The following is a 17,331-nucleotide window of genomic DNA, read 5'->3' as shown; positions in this document are numbered from 1 at the left end:
CAAGAACAGTACATTTAAAGAGCATCGACCTACAGCTTCTCTCTGAATGACCGAAATCAAAAGCTCGACTTTCTTATCTGATGGTTTTACCAGGACTTTGTAAACTGGAGCATGTGGATAAATGTTGCTGCAAATATTAGATTGAATATTTAAAATCTGGCCTTTAAACATGTGCAGTGATTGATGTTCAAGAATAGAAAGAGACGACCCGATTACTAAGAAACATTCTTTAATTTTTTTCCCTTTCAAAGGAAATATTTAAGGATTCTTAAACTTTATCTCATACAAAAACGTACACGTCTCCTCAACGTTTACATCTTTTGCATTGGAGCATACTCTGACATTGTTGCAGGTCGACACAGTTACAAAACACGGAACACAATAAGGTAAAGAAAAACAATTCTGTACAAAAAAGAAATCCACAAGCACCTCTCATGAAGGGTCAGAATGCCACCAATAATAAATATGACATTATCATTGATCAGCTTATTATTTATATATATGCCTGATAAAACTGGAGATGACGACAAGTTTTCTTTAAAAAAAAAAAAAAAAAAAAAAAAAAAAAAAAAAAAAAAAAAAAGGCGAAAGATTTGACTGATTTAAAAGACTAAATAACCCCCGACACTGGAAACTACAGGTTATGTGGCATTTTTCACATCATTTATGAAATGGGACTCACAGGGATACAAATGCTAGAGAAAAAACGAACGACTCCCTCACATGCACGAACTCACACACGACTCACTCACAAAATATAAGACTGATCAGAGGAGGCCGCGCCTTTAAAACTCACAAAATGACGGCTGTGGTGGCAGAGTCCAGTCTGAACACAGAAGTAACGTTTACAGTTTCGATTTTACAGGTGTGTAGTAGATGTGTGTGTGTTTACTCAGAAGAGTTGCCCGCTCCTCCGGTCTAGGATCAAAATATGGCAGCTGTTGTTATGGCTTTGTGTTCTCTTGTCAATTGTCCAGTCAGGTAGGTCGGCCGGCGGCTTCGGACGCGGCGTCCGCGGCTGTTAAGTGAACGAATGAGTTTAGGGGCATGCACCAATCTCAGCGCTGTACGACCTCCAGGGAGAAACAAGTCCCAAGTGCTTAGGAAGAGACTCTGAGCGGGAGCACAGTGTGGGACAGCGGCCTCTTCAGCCCCTCACCGCTCGCTACCACACTTCAGGGACTTCAAACAGTGAGGTCGTAGATTCAGCCGCTGTACAACAGAGGCAGACATGGTTTTAATTACAGATGTGATGTTGATCGGCGCATTGAACCTGTTGGATCACAGTGTTTGTGATGGGAGACACCGCAGGTGAATGGGTTAAATTTTTAAAACTTAAACTTCTCCAGTTGTTCACTTGCATAAATGCAATATTTTTTTTTTTGTATTACAAGTTTTTCTGTGAATTTATAAGAGTTATCTACGTGAATGTGCACTAATTACCAGAACAGAAATCTGAATAATGGCTAAAGTGTTTTATTTTGTTAATGTTTTAGGTTTCCAGGTATTTAAAGAGGGAATTTTGGGTCTCTCTTTTTATCACCTCATAAATAAAATAGTGTCAACAGTCCAGAGGATGCAGAAAAACGGCCTTTAAAGTTCTACATTGCAAAATCAACTATATATTTATTGGAAACCACTATGTACCTGAACCAAATCTACTCGAATCCTTAAAAAAAAAATCTATCAAAATATCAGATTAAAATTTTCAATAAGTTCATTCAAGTGTTAAACATGAATAATGAATGAATGACGCTTAGAAAGTTGAATCTACGAGTGAACTAGAGGCCCAATACAAAGTAGTGAAATAAACATGTAAATGTGCATTTTGATCACTTTTATTAAACTAGTTCAATAGACGACGTGTTAATGAAGCAACACATCTCAAAACTGATCAGTGGGTGAAAGAAAAAAAACTGCCATGTCTCACCTTAAGTCACATGCATTTAATATCTCAACTATTAGACGAACTGCCCTGTGATTTGATACAGACCAACATGTCTGACCTGGATTAACTGTTATCTTTACATTTCACCTTTTTGTGTTTCCTAAACCCATTTTTTAAACTAAACATAACACTAATATTATGCAAGTCTACAGAGCCTGAAAGAGAAGGCGTCTTGGCTCTAGACTCATATTTCATTGTACATCAGAATGTAAAATTTAAGTTGGTCGGCTCAGAAATAATATTAATTTGCATATAAATTGCACTTGTTCCACTGGAGCATTTATGAAATAATGATCAGGACTTTTCTATGTGCACAAAATCCTTGATGTGCACATCTTTGCTGCGTGGACAGGAAACGTTTGCTGAGGATTAGAAACTAAAACTAAACACCGCTGCGTTTAGGCTTTAGACACTAGTAGAACGAAGATGCTTCATGTAACCACCTCAAGATAAACAGTCTTCACCATGTTTTACTATTGCCACTACGTTGTATTGTAAAGTTTTGAGGATATATACACGTGTTCATACGGTCGACAATTTAGTTCAGTACTTTGGAAATCAGCATGTTAACTCAGCTGTACATGGATTTAACATTTGCACCATGAAATTTAACATTTACACTGTAACGTCAAGACTAAATGTCGAGATTAACAGGCTGACGGGCATCTAAAGAATAACCTGACCCTGACACACATACCTTCCGACTTCTTTTTCTTGTTCTTTTGTCCTTTCCTCCCCTGGACCGTTGAGGCTTGTTGCCAGGTGACCGTCCCGTCAGCATCGCTGCCCTCAGGACTCTTCTCGTCGTCGTCGTCGTCGTCAGGGGCCGGACTTGACCCGGCTGCGTCTGACGCATCTCTGCAGAACACAGCGGACGTTAAATCAAAGCAGGACGGGACAACGGCGACAGCCTCAATGATCCTTTTACTTACGACGTCTTCAGCCATCCCTCTGACGTCTTGCTCTCCACAGCGTTAACCTGCCCACTCGCATCTAGGAAACAGAAGAGGCTGGATTAAGTCTTCATGCACCTCATGTATTGTTTATGGGACACAGGGCCAATAACCTGTTGCTGCTACAGGATTATTAACAGTAAAACACCAGGGCTTAAAGTTTAAAAATAAATAAATAAATAAATAAACTGAGCCTGAGCTTTTTTCCAGGGCCGAATTCAGTTTTAATTCATACAAAAACAGTTGTGGATCATTTTCAAACTCTAAATTACAAAGTTTACATCCTAACATTTAATATTAGCTTTAGCTTTGTTGGCATTTAGGACTCAACAGTTAGAATTCAATGGGCTTGGATGATGCCTTCATGAACACCCGAAAACTCTATATTCCAACTTGGAAACTTCCGATATCCCAGCGTTGACGTTACAGGTTAATTTGGAGGATAAAAAAACTTTAAGTGTGGTATATTGTCATCGTTTGCTGAACGTTAAAAATACATGCAGCAGTTATTTTTTATTTTTATTTTGGAAGCAGTAAATTCTGAATTTGACAACTCAGAACTAATTTTTTTCCCAAGTTGTCTTGAACGTAGCACCAGCTGGATCTCAACCAGGTTTCCTAAGACCCACTCCCATCCGACTTCCTGTCTAGTGATGTTAGTTTGTAGAGGAAAAGCTGTTACTCTCATTCCATTGGTAGACGAACTCAACTGACTGCTCCAACCTGACAATATCCCCCGTTTTTTTTGTTGTTGTTGTTGTTGTTGTTGTTTAAATTACAATCAAACGCCACACACCAGATATCCAGCATGGCGCAGGAATACTTCAAGCCCTGCAACACCAAACTGAATAAAGACTAAATAAATAAACGCAATGAATATGCAGGACACGCGTCTCGGAAAAATGCTGTCAATTAAGAAGGCGTCCGACCCATCTGTTCTGGAGCAGGTGGCCATTAATAAAATATAAAAATCTGTCGTCAAACAAATTACACAAGACTTGCGTAACTTGACCTCTGAGGTTATGATGTTTACTCACATTGCCACTCGCCCTCTGTGCGTCTACCACACTGCAGCAGGACAAGTACAAAAGAAATCTTAAATAAGTCCTGCAGCCTGTCGCTGTTTATGGACGCGTGTCTTTTACGTGTTTCAACCACATGTTGTTGTTTGATGATGTGAAGTGGATGTGCCTATTAAGCCCTGTCAAAGAGTATTTTCTGCCGCCACCTGGGACTTTATTTATCCACCTATCTCCACACACCCACCATCAGTTTTCAGCTTCTTGCTGCCCGTGCTGTCCGGGTACGAGTAGTGACTCCAGCCGTCTGCAGCTTGAGCCTCGTCGGTTCCCTTCTCTCCCGAAACGGGACTGATGCTGCGTTTCCTCAACCTGAACAATCAAGAAACAATTCCAGAAATGCATCTATATTACTAGAACCAGCAGAAATGATGACACAAAAAGGCAGCGCGTAAGAGCGCAGGTGTACCTGGGGTATCCAAACCCAGCCGTGGTGGAGGAGGTGAAGTTTGTTTTCACCCATCCGTCTTCTCCCCAGCTTTTCGCCGCCTGGCTTTGCTTCTCCTTCTCCTGCTGCTGCTGCTTTCCCTGGATGTACTCCGCGTACGTCTGGATCTTGTAGCTCTCTGCATAGCGGCTGGTGTTCATAGCTGCGGGATGAGGAAGATATTTTAAAGATAATTCAGCCCAGCACAGTGTTAGTGGATTCAGATGAAACCTCAGACTCACCTATTTGCACCTGGTCCGTCTGACTTAAGGACACAAACGCTGACGTGTCGTCTATCCATGAAACCTGGATGTTCCCTGAGGGGAAAACAAAAGAAGCGTTAAACAATAAACATAAATAATAAACTATTGAAAGCCTATTTTTATTTTGTAACTTACCAAAGGCACTAAAGAGCTGGTAGAGGTCACTAGTCTTCCATTCTTTTGGGAAGGTGACATACAGGACGTGGTCCCTTTTGGGTTGCACTGGATGAGGGAAATGTAAAGAGCATGAGGTGGAGAAGCAGCAAAAGCTTTGGTTGTTTAGACAGAGACACAGACAGACAGACAGACAGAGACACAGACAGACAGACAGACAGAGACACAGACAGACAGAGACAGAGACACAGACAGACAGAGACAGACAGAGACACAGACAGACAGAGACACAGACAGACAGACAGAGACAGACAGAGACACAGACAGACAGAGACAGACAGAGACACAGACAGACACAGACAGACAGAGACAGACAGAGACAGAGACAGAGACACAGACAGACAGAGACACAGACAGAGACACAGACACAGACAGAGACGTTTTCTCACAAATTTAAATTTCTTTAAATACACATCAACAAAAAAACAACATATTTTAGTATTTAGCTGTTTTAAGTAAAAACTGTCAAGAAAATAATTATCTGTCAGTTTTATATGCATGTAAAGAAAATAACTGAGACACTGACAGTTTTAACTTTAAACATAGTTAAATGTTTTGCCATTAGAGGAACCTGACAGAGTCGGCGTGAAATATGCAGCGTTGTGATTGGTACAGTAGCTATAGGGGGCGGGGCCTATTGTGTACAGTAGACTTATTGAAATAATTATATTTGAACCTGTGTATTATTTAATTAGCTTAATACTGAATGCAAAATGATAATAATGTATATTTATAAATAGCACTAGTTTACTATAGAACACACACATATTTAAACTCTCCATCAGTTTTGGGCCTTGGCCTGAAAAATGTTGAGGACCTCTGATGTAAAGGGTCGTTACATGTGTGGAATCAGAGAGGAACCGAGCACAAGTTTTTACTGTATCCTCTTTTTGCCACATATATATAGAACTGGAAATATTTAAGACAAGAACCAACACGAAAGGTTCAGGCTTTTGCACTTTCATGTTGTCTCAGAGCAGAATCGTGTTAAATTACTCACAGTCTGGTCCTGTGATGTTGAGGTAGGGTATATCTATAATCCTCATCAGGAAAAGCCTGGAGAACAAAGTTGAAGGAATATAAGAAGTTATTTAAAAAAACAAACAAAAAAGAAATTAATGGAGCAAAGTAAGAGAACTGCTCACTTGTTGAAGAAAGGCTCGACGAGTTTGGAGCGGGCTGAGATGTAAGCTTTGGGTGGAGTCAAGAAAGAACCTGAGAAGAAAGTGCAGAGTCGACGCCGGAGTTAAAACTGCTCATGTTAAAGACGCGTTTGGTTCTTCTCCAATGAGACCGGTGTGAGGGCGTTACCTAGGTAGTTGGCCATGGAGACGAAGCACAGGCCAGTGATGTAGGCGTCGTATCCGGCCTCGTGGAGCTGCTCCTGAGCTGTGTCATAACTGGGGAACCCCTCTGCAGTTTCTGAGCAGAAAAGAAGAAGAAAAGAAAGAAAGCGTTAGCAGGATTTTGAGGGGAGATATGATCTCAGAGTGTGGAGTGTATTTACTCACCAACTTGCGGGGACTTAAAAGGGCACTCCTTCAACTGCTTCTCCAGCTCTGCCAGTGACGTGTTATTGATCAGCTCCTGCAACACAAATAAGATTAAAACTAAAATAATAATAACGATTATAATGTCGCCTATCTGTTCCTTTATATTATAATTTAGAGATTGAATCAAATCGGTATTAGAGGCGATGAGAGGGCTTCAGCGAGCTCCTCAAGTTGCACTTTGACTGCATAACCACACCTAATTACATAAAGGCTTTTAATAAGCTCCACTTAAAACCATAATCAGCTTTACTGGTCAACGACATTGATGCAAGCCAAATCTGTTTTGCACATTAGCCCCCAGTGTAACAGAACTAATTTACAGACTGATGTAGATTTAGACACAAATATACACTCAGTGGCCAGTTTATTGGGTTAAGAAACAAATGAGCTCTAATATCACACCAACTCCCCATTCATGAACATTCAAATAACGTCGATACAGCGCAACGCAGATGTTAATTCAACTGTATGATTTTGGAGGATGGAGTTTGCGATGTTGTTAAACTGGATTAAATTAAACACGGAGATGATTTAATGTGGTGATGTTGTAAAGTGTAAACACAGGCAAACATGCCTGCACACACGTTTCATATGTGAACTGATGATGTGACGACAGCTCCTCAGATCTTCCTGCACATCGCTCTACTCAGCACAATTGTGGTGCAGTTACAGTGAAGCAAAAATGAAAAAGCTTCAGGAGGCGGATAATGATGCTTTTAGGATACTACTTAAACTTCCAAGGTGGACTGGTGCAAGACAAATGTGGGTGAGCAGGAAAAGAAGCTGTTAAATTCAGGTGGAGCCGTGAGATTTGCACAACTCAACTGTTTTGCACATTTTTTCCCACTGCACAATCCACTGCTTTGTTGTCGTTTTTATTTACATTTATCTCACTTTACGTAGCTTGTTTATTCACTGTTACTAATGTCTACATTATAGTTACTTAGTATCTATATATTATAGTTATTATGGCTAACAATAAGGGACCTCAGTGCGTAATTTCGTTCCATCTCATGCTTCTGAGAATGACAAATAAAAATCCTTGAATCCAGTAATGTCCCCACTTTGTTGTTTGCAGCGCTGAGGAATTTTATGCTTAAATTTATTTGCAGATTATCTGAGCTTGATGACAAAGTCATCCAGGTCTTGGTTGATCCTACACTGATACTAGATGCTCCTCCTGGTTCTGGAAACAACGGAGTGTTTTAGCTAGACTTAGACTTAAATCATCCACAAGGGAAGTTAGTTAACCTTAGTATTTTAGTACTGTGTTTTATTGAGCCAATTGTTTCATTGTCTATTTTTTTTTTGTTTTTGTCTGTGTTTATATGGACCATACTAGTCTGGAATCAAGTAAAGAGTTTTTGTTATTTAGCCTAGAACACAGATTAAAACGGGGTTGTCAAAATAACAGAAACATGTGTCGGTGAAACAGAATATTACTGCAAACCAAGGTTTCCAAAATGAAATCACAGCTGAATTAACATCCGTTATCTTACATAAACGCCAAATATAACTTTCATGAAGAGAAGATTTAGTGCAAAGCAAGTTTAATTTGCCCACTATCAAATTTTCATGGTGTCATAATCGGTCACGTACTCCACCGTTCCTCCGTATTCTACATCACTTAAGCACAAGATTTACCTTAAACGGCTGAGTGGAAGCCATCAACTTTGTGTCCAGGAGTCTGCAAGTGAATAAATATCAAATACGGTGAGAAATCAAAGATTAAAGCATCTTAAGGCGACATGAAAATAGTCAACAAAAAGGAGCAATTACCTTGGGAAGACACACATAGTAACCTCTTTAAAGTCCTGAAGATCCTGTAGGAAAAAAAAAATACAGGTGTAAATAATTCATACATCACATTACTTAAAATCTCATTTTATATTCAGCAGCAAAAACACTCATTTATTTAAAATCTCATCTTGTTACCTCTGGCAGAGGGCAGTAGAACTGGTGGATGGTGTGCATCACGTCCAAGAGCATGTTGTGGCCAACAACAAGTTTACCCTGTGTGAATAGTTTAGCGAGTACAAGTCAGACTAACCAGTAAAAGTCATTTAAAGCTGGAAACCACCATAAAATAATCATGACGTAAAAAGAGACAATTTGGTAAAAGCAGCAACACAGACGGGAGGGACTGACTCACAGACTTAGAGATGGCGTGGATGACCCTGGAGAAGCCCACAGCATCGTTTAGCTCCTCCTGTTGGAGAAAGGAAAGTGGGTTCACATACAGTCGTAACAAACTGGCCAAGGACATGATCGGAAAATCAATTTGATGTCGGACTCACCTGCTCCCTCTCCAGTTTCTGCTGCTCCCTCCTCTTCCTCTCCTCTTCGTCAACTTTACTGACCTGGATGTATCGCTCCTTCTGCACAAACACAAACACCATCCATTACTCTACACACACAACAAGTTAAAATAATAATTGGAACAACAAAACAAAACAAAAAAAAAGATACGCATACCTTTTCTGTTTCCATAGTTTCCATATGAAGACCCTTGGGAAACCTTTGAGAGCAAGACAAATGTTAATTGACACCAAACCTACACAGACAACAGAAGCAAAGCTCAGGGATAAACTTACTTCCAGTTCAGTGTCTGGTAGATCAGCTTTCTCTGAAACCTGGCAAATAACAAAAAAAAAAAAACATAAATACATAAAATACAGGATTTACACGGTTAATTCAAATTCTGGTTGCATGTGGTTTTCTTACCCAGTGCATGGCTCCAAGTCCAGACTCTTCTCTGAGCTACTGAAGAGGGCTTCGACTTTCTCTCTGCAAAGAAAACACAACAGAAATAATGAAAATTCAATATATAACAGTGACAAAGTCTTGTGGAAACATCCAGTTAACATAAGTGAGATGTTTCTCACATTAATCGTTCGTGTTCATTGTATTTATTTCCGCCTCTGCCCTTTATTTTGCTTTTGGTTCAAATTGCAACCTGGATTATCCGATACGTGGACAATGGGCAGCAAAGAGGTGGAAATCAAGAACACATGAATGGAAAGATAATGTTTTTCTCAGCTATCAAATAAAAAGCCAATAACTATTTTTATTACATCGCCTGTTAAAGGACCTTGAGCTTTTAAAGAAGTGGCATTTTCATCAGCTTCTATACAAGAATTTGTCACTTATCTTAAGATCTGACTGGTTCTTTTTAAGGTAATTTCTTATAAACTCAAAGACTCTGCAACCTTCCTCAGTTGCAGAAGAAGTGTTTAATGACGGGAATATTCTTTTTTTTTCTCTTTTAATTTTGTAGAAAGATTGATTTATCAACTCTGCCGACAGATGAAAAACTTCATTTAGTTATTTGCCGATTCCAATCTGAACATATTATTTTAAAAACACTAACAATTATCATTAACGTCCTGAGACCCGGCGTCCTCATATGGGGACATTACATTTTAGGTTTGTGGCAGCTTATTCTGTTTCATTTAGACCCGTTGTCCTCATAAGGAGACACTTTTCTCTGCCATGTACTGGTGGCACTTGTACACTTGTTAATACTTGTATACTTAATACATTTGTTTATTTATGCTTATTAACTTTTCTAGTTTGATATAACATGGAAATTTGAAGACGATGGGATTTCAACATTCTCAATTCTGCTTTTGTATTAAAAATAACTCTTTTATATATTGGTACATATTGGTGAATTAAATTGGAATATACAGTGAAATAATCCCAGTTTTTTCCCCAAAATCTACTTCTAGTTCAAAGATGACGTTTATTTTTTACACTTCTTAGGTCCTACTAATCTCAAATACCTAAAGATCTTAATCTTATTTCAAAGAAATTAGATGCATTCCAAATAATTACAGTATGAGTCAATTATAAATAAAACAAACGCAAACTTCTAGCTTCACCCCGGTTCAAAGGAAGTGGAAAACTGCCCCGATGCTTCATCTCCAGCACCACAGAAACACTTTGAACGAGAAATTAAAACTAGACAGAATCCTGAAACACGAGCTTCTCCCCACGTGTCCCAACACTCACATGACTTTGTTGATGAAGTCTTTGTGTTCCTCAGGTACATGTGTGGGGCCTTTGGAGGATGGAGAGATGAAGGATGGTGTCCCGACTCCATTAGCATGTTGGTTCCTCCTCTCCTCTGTCTGCTCTCTGAGCTGGGCTTCCTCTTCCTGATTCAGGTATGGGATTCCTTAAAGAAAAATCATTAAAAAAAAAAGAAAGAAAAGTCTTACTTCTGCATAGTAACCTGTACTAGGTGTGATGGAAATCCATACAGAGTGAGGACGACATTTTTACCAAGTTAAAAAGTCACTTTAAACTTCCCAAAAAGCCTGAGCCTGATAAAAACTACAGGTTTAATAGGTGCAGCACAATATTAATGTTGGCTCAGCAGAAAAAAAAAAAAAAATCTTAACTTGAGACAGACAAATTTGCATTTTAAGACGAAATGAAACTGTGGGAACACAACCAAGACGGCAACAATGCAGTTTAACACCAGGTGTAGATCCAAAGAGTCAAATATTTTTATATAATTAATAAATATAGTTTGACAGGTCGCACATTAACACTATTTATAATAAGTGGTGCATTTCCGCAATAAGCCTTTATATAGTTTATGAGAACACAGCGAGGCCACGACACTGACAATGAAAACTACACATGATATAAATGTTTAAAAGTTCTTTCTGCCAAGTCTAAAGAGGGGAAAATTGGTTTGTGACACTTTCCTGGAAAGAACCGCTGCACAGCTTGAAGACGCTTAAGTCTTTAAGCTATTACAAGCTTACGTTTCCAAGAATATGTGTGACTGTTTCAATTCATTTTTGTCATTTGTATGAGCCTGTTGTTTCAAGGTCATTAATTTTGCATACGTCTAATGAGTTCCTCTATTAATTATCCAAAAAAAAAAAAAACTTGGCCCAGTGTTCAGACTGGATTTCCATGTCATTTTTTTTCTTAGTTTCCAAGTCTGACAGATGCAGCTTCCTTTCTCCAACACTGGGGCCAAGTAATAATAACAAATTATAAACAATTGAAAACACTTCCTGCTTAACACACATCTAAAACCGTCAATCCAATAACTGAAAAGAAGAAATATCTAATCAAATGACTAAAACTGGCTGAGCATTCACATCAAATTTATAAAGGACTTTTCACATGTCACGGGAGAACAAGTGTCATTCTGCACTCACCGTGACAGAACACCTTGTTGAAGTCAAATCCTTGACTGGCCAGAAAGTCGATACTGGAACTCTGAAACGACAAAGACGAGTCTTTTCATATATTTGCAAAATGTTCCTGTGTTTTCATTAAAAGGCGATGAAGGCCGTCTAAATCCCTGCAAAGCCTGAAAGTCATTTATCTCAGCTGAGTTAAAAAAAAAAAGAAAAAAAAAGCAATCTAAAAACCCAGAGAAGCTGCACTCACTTACTTGACAGATGAATTTTATGTCGGGGGACGCCCTGTTGAATGGTTTTGGGAAAACGTAAAAGTTAAAAGGCTTTATGATATACCTGCAGAGAAAGGAAACAGAAGAGTGACAGTGAGTATCGTCGTTCAAGCTCTCCGATGTTTACTGCAGTAGCCTGTAGGCAAATCACACAAAAGCATGCACGTGACAAAGGGTTGTTGTAAGGATTGGTTCATTTCTGACTCGGGCCTCAAGATTTGGTGATAAAACAGAAAACAGCTGGTTACGGTTGTTGTCTCTTAATCCCACACAACTTTTCAATTACACATTGCAGAAAGCATGGCACGCAGTTGGGTCTTAGGCTTTTGTGTGGGTGAAAACATGCAAATGAGGAGGCCTGGTCTGATCCAGGTGTGTGCTACGTGTCTAAAGTAACATCCACATGAATGCCAGGTCCAAAAGCTTCCAAGCAGAATAATAAATTGTCACAACGTGGTCAATTCTGTAAGTGGTTGGTAAAAAATGTGTGGTCAATTCATGCACAATTAACAAACAGGCACCACTCACTTTGACTTGGTCTGGTCGTACTTGAAGGTACATAATCCAAACTGGAATAAGAGAAAGTCCATGGAGTGCTGGTGGAAAGAAACAGAGAGAGTTAACAAACCTCTGGATTAATGAGCTGCAGGATAGTGTGAGGCTACATGAGACAGGCGTGAAGGGAGAGCAGTTTGTGTGGGGAAATGGATGTGGTATGCTGCGTTCATCCACCTTTTTAAGCTTCGTGTATCTTTCCTCCGGGGTGTCCAGCCCGTTGGTTAGTGCACTGACATTAGGACCGTCGCTTATCCCTGCAAACACGAAACACATGTCAGTTCGCACACGCACAGCTCAGGGCTACTACAATCTCACACTCCTGCTAAAACTCAGCCACTGTTACCTGAAAACTCCCCATCGATGGCAAGGAAGTCGGCCTCCTCTATAGCGCTGTACACAGTCTTTAAGCTGTCTTTATAATCTGGAACGAGGGGGGAACCGTGCATTAATATTAGCATGTTAGCATACGGAGAGCAGCGAGCTAAGCAGCGGGGATGCTACCTAGCGGCACACAAACCGAGCAATGTCCACGTACACTCAATTATCCTCATTTAATTAATACAATGTCACTGCTCTGCGGTGCAGTTTAGTGCACGCAGCGAGCCACAAACAAGAAGAAAAAGCAGTGTGAACAAGCTGCCTGACTACTTACTTTTGCGTGTTACCTCCATCCCTGCACAATGAGACAGCTAACGCTAGCTAGCCTTCCTTTTAACAGTTTGACAAACACTTCCGGGTTCGCTGCCGCCTGCAACACGAACTACCGCTGTGATGTTTCTGTATGTTTGTAGTTTTTTTTTTTAGTTTAAAGAGTAGTCCTTAAAGATTTAAATGTATACGTATATACTATAGCTTTCAAGTAGGTTTCGTAACTATATTACGCGAGCTGTGCATTTAGAGAGAAGCGACGGGGAAAATGAAACCGAAAACATTGAATTGTTTTGCGTAATTACCAACGCCCCCATATTTCATAATTTATTTTGCCACCAATTCATATAAGCATGCTACTTTTTAAGCTTAACTCTCTTAAGACAAATAGCAAGGCATGAAAAAGTCTTCTACATTTGGAGGTCAAACGTCGCAAAAATAAGTTCAGACGGTATCCAAATTACCCCAATGTTAATATGCTTTCTTATATTCTATTTAATATTTGATATAATTATCGTTTTAATGTTTATTACGTTCCTGTGAACTGATCATTATGATGCATTGATTTTGTTTTATTTTTTACCCATGCATATCTGTATTTAACCAATCCTTTTATCACAGTTTGCATGCATTCTTGTCAAACACTCAAGAAAAAACCCTACATGTAACCTTGCATGCAGGTAACAGCATGTTCCTACTAAGATATGTAAATGCTTCCTTGCAAGTTTTACAGGTTTTAGCAGGAACTCTAGGCCTTGATTGCATCCGCTACATATAAATTAGTTAGTTCCTGATGCTTTGTCAGTCTGCCACAAAATTTCAAGGAGCTACAAATACCTCCCACAAAGATGACATTTCAAAGAAAGAAAAGGCTTCAACTTGTTGATGTAACATTTTCTCTCGAGGTCCAAAGCTGAACTTTTTTTTTTTTTTTTTGACAGAATCTTACATTTAAAGAATACTAAGTCCTTTTCATCCTTGAAATGTAAACATTTAAACTATCGGAGTTCGATCTGGCTAAAGCCCAGCCGTCTCGTCGAGTACTATGCCGTCCTCCCAAACGAGACCTACCCCACGGACGTGCATGCCTCCAGGACCACCGTGAAGTGACAGGAGACCTTGTGATCGACCACTCCCACCCTGGAGGCGACATCCTCATCCTCACAGCACAAAAACCTCATCTAAGAGTCTCGCACATACAAAACCAGATCACCTTACACAGCATTTCTTATTATTTATTCATATTTAATCTGTTTTCCGGTATTGTGAAGTCTGTTTCTTCACAATGCCATCAGTTTATGTTGTTATTTCCTGTAAAATAAATGTGACTTTTTTTTACTTCTTTTTTTTTGCAAATCAACAGGTGGCACTAAAGCCAAATGAATGGCAAATGAAACTCATTATAATCTCCACAGTAATTCTAGTTGTCAACTCGGCTCATATAATTTCCTATTCTAGACTGACCCCGGCACCCCATCACAGACAGAAAGGAAAGTTGGAAAGTACTGAAAAAGTCTGGAGACCTGATTTAAACGCAGAGCAGACATTTTTATTATCTTTCTGGTCCAGAAACTTTTTTTTTTGTCTTCAAGCCTTTTGTGTTTGTCTTGCTGCTTTTTTTATTATAGTAACGTGTGGGTTGGATGTACCCAGACTGTATAAGGAACGCTTTGTTTTATTATTATTCCATATTTAAAAATGTTGACAACAAACAGAGGAGAAAATCACCACATTAAAGAATCTCACTTCATAGCAAACAAAAAGAAAATGGGAAGTGGGACAACACAAACAAACGCCAAGATGACGCACAAGGACATCAAAATAAATTACAGCAGAGAACAACTGGGTGACAGATGCTTACATTAGAGACAAGTGACACCTCAGATTAGACAGATTTAATTAAATTTAATGAGCGGAAGAGAGGGGCAGGTAGCATATGTGAGTGCAACTTAAGCAGCGAAATTAAAATTGTGCTCCAGGATGCTTTTATTTTCGCGTGACCTTTAAGGTGTCAGTTGTGTTTTCCCTTCTCGCTCCGTGGGGAGATAAGTGAGGCTGCAAAAGAACAGACGTTGTCAACCAACTTTCTCTGGATATGAAAAAATTACTTCTCATTCTACATCTGAGCTAAACCTGAAGGTACTGTAACTCTATTGACCATCAACCAACCAACAATCTTCTAGTCAGTGATGGCAAAGTCTTTCTTTAGGTAGAAAATGATCTCTGATCAGTGTGAGGAAATCAGTTTCTCTGTAGGACGACTCCTTGTTGGGCAGTGATGGGACAAACTAAATTTGAGGATCAACCCATACTCACGTGCCATTTCATTAAGTACGCTAGTAAAAAACAAACACATTCTAACATAACTGATTACAAGGCAAATTATTAGGAACATGTGTCGGTACAACCCAGTACAATTCAATGCTACCAACTGAAAATACAGTTGAATCACCAGCTTCATGACGCTAAGATTTAGTGCAGGACTGAATTCATGAATTCATTTTGTAGTGTACCCAATTAACTGGCGACTGGCTCAAAAATCCAAGCAGTGGTTTTCTCCAAACTCCTGGACAGAATCCAAATTACTTTGCAAGTTACACAAGCTCAACTTTCTCTGCAGACAAAAAAAAAAAAAAAAAAATTCAGCCTTTTCTGATGCTGTAACATCTAACTCCACTATTTGGACGTTCTGTAAAGCAGAAATATGAGATTAGGGAGGATTCAGACTCATTATACAAGTGTACGAGTGTCGGCAGACCGACCTCCTCTGTGTCTGCGTCGTGTCTCTATACTCTGCACACACAACGCACAGTATAAGAAACACACATAAATGGCAAAAAAGGACACAAGGCTACTTCAACTGAAGATGCACTAAGCAATAAATTTCAGTTTTCTTGTACCTTCAGTTGTTTAATGTAACTGTATCGCTGGTTAATTATATCTCCTCTGCCACATTATTTAATAAGGTCTAGTCTTCATTAAGGAATCGATCAGAGCTCTTTAGCATTTAACGATAAAACAGTTTCAGGAAACATTTCTCCTGCAGATACAGATTTAACAAATCCTTTAAATGTTGTTTGGCTGATCTTAACGTTTAGTTATTTGTGAACAATTGTGATATTCCATAATGTGTTCAGGAAATCATTAATATCTGTTAAAGCTATGCGTAGTTTTTATAAATCCTTTTAAATTTTCCTTTTTAATTTGAACCATTAGTAAATACTCTATAAAAATTCTGAAAAACTACATTATTATTTGCTTTGCCATAACTACTCAGTTGCAATGTCACACACGCAAGCCTATTGCAAATAGATTTTTGATTTATTATTTATTTATGGTGATTTTGAAGCTGTATTCGGGGCAACTGAATAAAAACTGGACCTCAAAACTGGAAAAAAAAAAATACATATAAACAGCCGCCACATGTGGGTGCTGCACTCCAGAAAATGAGATGCGCTGTTACCTTTATGTTAGACAGCACCTCCCATCTGCTCTCTCTCTCTCTCACACACACACACAGACACACAACACGCACACACACACACACAGATGCCTGAGTTCACTATAAAAGCTCTCCGCTCCCTTCATTTTCTTTTTTTCCCCCCCTTTTTCTTCAAAGCACACCGTACCTTTTTACAGTCAAAAGGAGCACAATGGGGAAGTCAGTGGGCAAAGTCAGGAAGTGAATGAAAGAACGAAATCCAGCCAGAATGAGGGATGAGCTGCAGGACAAGAGGCAGAGGCAGGGGAAAGGAGAAGAGGCGAGGCAATCTGAGGAGAAAGCACACTGAAGGGAGACCATTAGCATCTGTCAAGTGAGCGTGTCCATTGTTTACTGATCCAACCAGCGCACATCTCCACAATCAACCCTTTGTCGAGTAAAGAAATTGAAGTGAGGCCGCGGGGGGATTTAAGAGGTAAAGAAGGAAAATTGAGAACGCTGGATGAAGGTCAAGGCCCGTTTCCAGCGGCACGAAACGAAGACGGAGGGAGTGCAGGTGGGGAAAACGACGGAGAGAGGGCCTGGTTGTAATGTGACAGTTGGTGGTTCAATAAACATTTTCTAGGCTGTCACACGCATAAAAGCATGCAAACGCACACGGAGAGAGGGGAGCTTCCATTTTTTTTGTAACCTGCTCAGACAGTCGTGTTATTGCTCTCCTAATCATGCGTGAGATTAGGTGGCAACACACACAGCGAAAACCTGATGCTGACACGTCCCGTTTCATTTCGGCGCACACACACACCCAGGCGTCGTGCACTCTCGCAGTTTTAACAGGGGAGTGGA

At 39.6% G+C, this 17,331-nt stretch overlaps 1 protein-coding gene across 2 annotated transcripts; it reads right to left on the bottom strand.

Moving 5' to 3' along the window:
- Positions 1–212: 212 nt before the first annotated feature.
- Positions 213–13,254, bottom strand: parn (poly(A)-specific ribonuclease (deadenylation nuclease)). Of its 2 annotated transcripts, none has more exons than XM_047579331.1 (26): positions 13,048–13,254; positions 12,739–12,816; positions 12,570–12,649; positions 12,366–12,433; positions 11,820–11,901; positions 11,581–11,641; positions 10,412–10,577; positions 9,122–9,184; positions 8,992–9,030; positions 8,873–8,915; positions 8,695–8,775; positions 8,550–8,606; positions 8,333–8,410; positions 8,177–8,220; positions 8,042–8,084; positions 6,356–6,431; positions 6,156–6,266; positions 5,990–6,059; positions 5,845–5,900; positions 4,806–4,892; positions 4,650–4,724; positions 4,390–4,570; positions 4,168–4,292; positions 2,881–2,941; positions 2,646–2,806; positions 213–1,273 (listed from the first exon to the last, which is right to left on the bottom strand). In XM_047579331.1, the coding sequence occupies exons 1-26, from the start codon at positions 13,064–13,066 to the stop codon at positions 1,242–1,244; spliced, it is 2,037 nt and encodes a 678-aa protein (XP_047435287.1). In that variant the 5' UTR covers positions 13,067–13,254; the 3' UTR covers positions 213–1,241. The 2 variants fall into 2 exon arrangements, with proteins under 2 accessions (XP_047435287.1, XP_047435286.1); XM_047579330.1 differs by having other exon boundaries at positions 213–1,212; positions 13,048–13,239.
- Between the last annotated feature and the right edge of the window lie 4,077 nt (positions 13,255–17,331).

Source organism: Mugil cephalus, chromosome 2 (genome assembly GCF_022458985.1).
Source record: "Mugil cephalus isolate CIBA_MC_2020 chromosome 2, CIBA_Mcephalus_1.1, whole genome shotgun sequence".
Taxonomy (NCBI): Eukaryota; Metazoa; Chordata; class Actinopteri; order Mugiliformes; family Mugilidae; genus Mugil; species Mugil cephalus.
This window is presented reverse-complemented; position numbering and strand designations above follow the sequence as displayed.

Bases quoted from the DNA above. Each gene is read 5' to 3' on its own strand.
- parn (XM_047579330.1), bottom strand. The intron at 8,085-8,176 runs GTAATTGCTCCT...ATTCACTTGCAG, and splicing joins ACTATGTGTGTCTTCCCAAG to ACTCCTGGACACAAAGTTGA. The intron at 4,725-4,805 runs GTAAGTTACAAA...TTTTCCCCTCAG, and splicing joins CCAGCTCTTTAGTGCCTTTG to GGAACATCCAGGTTTCATGG.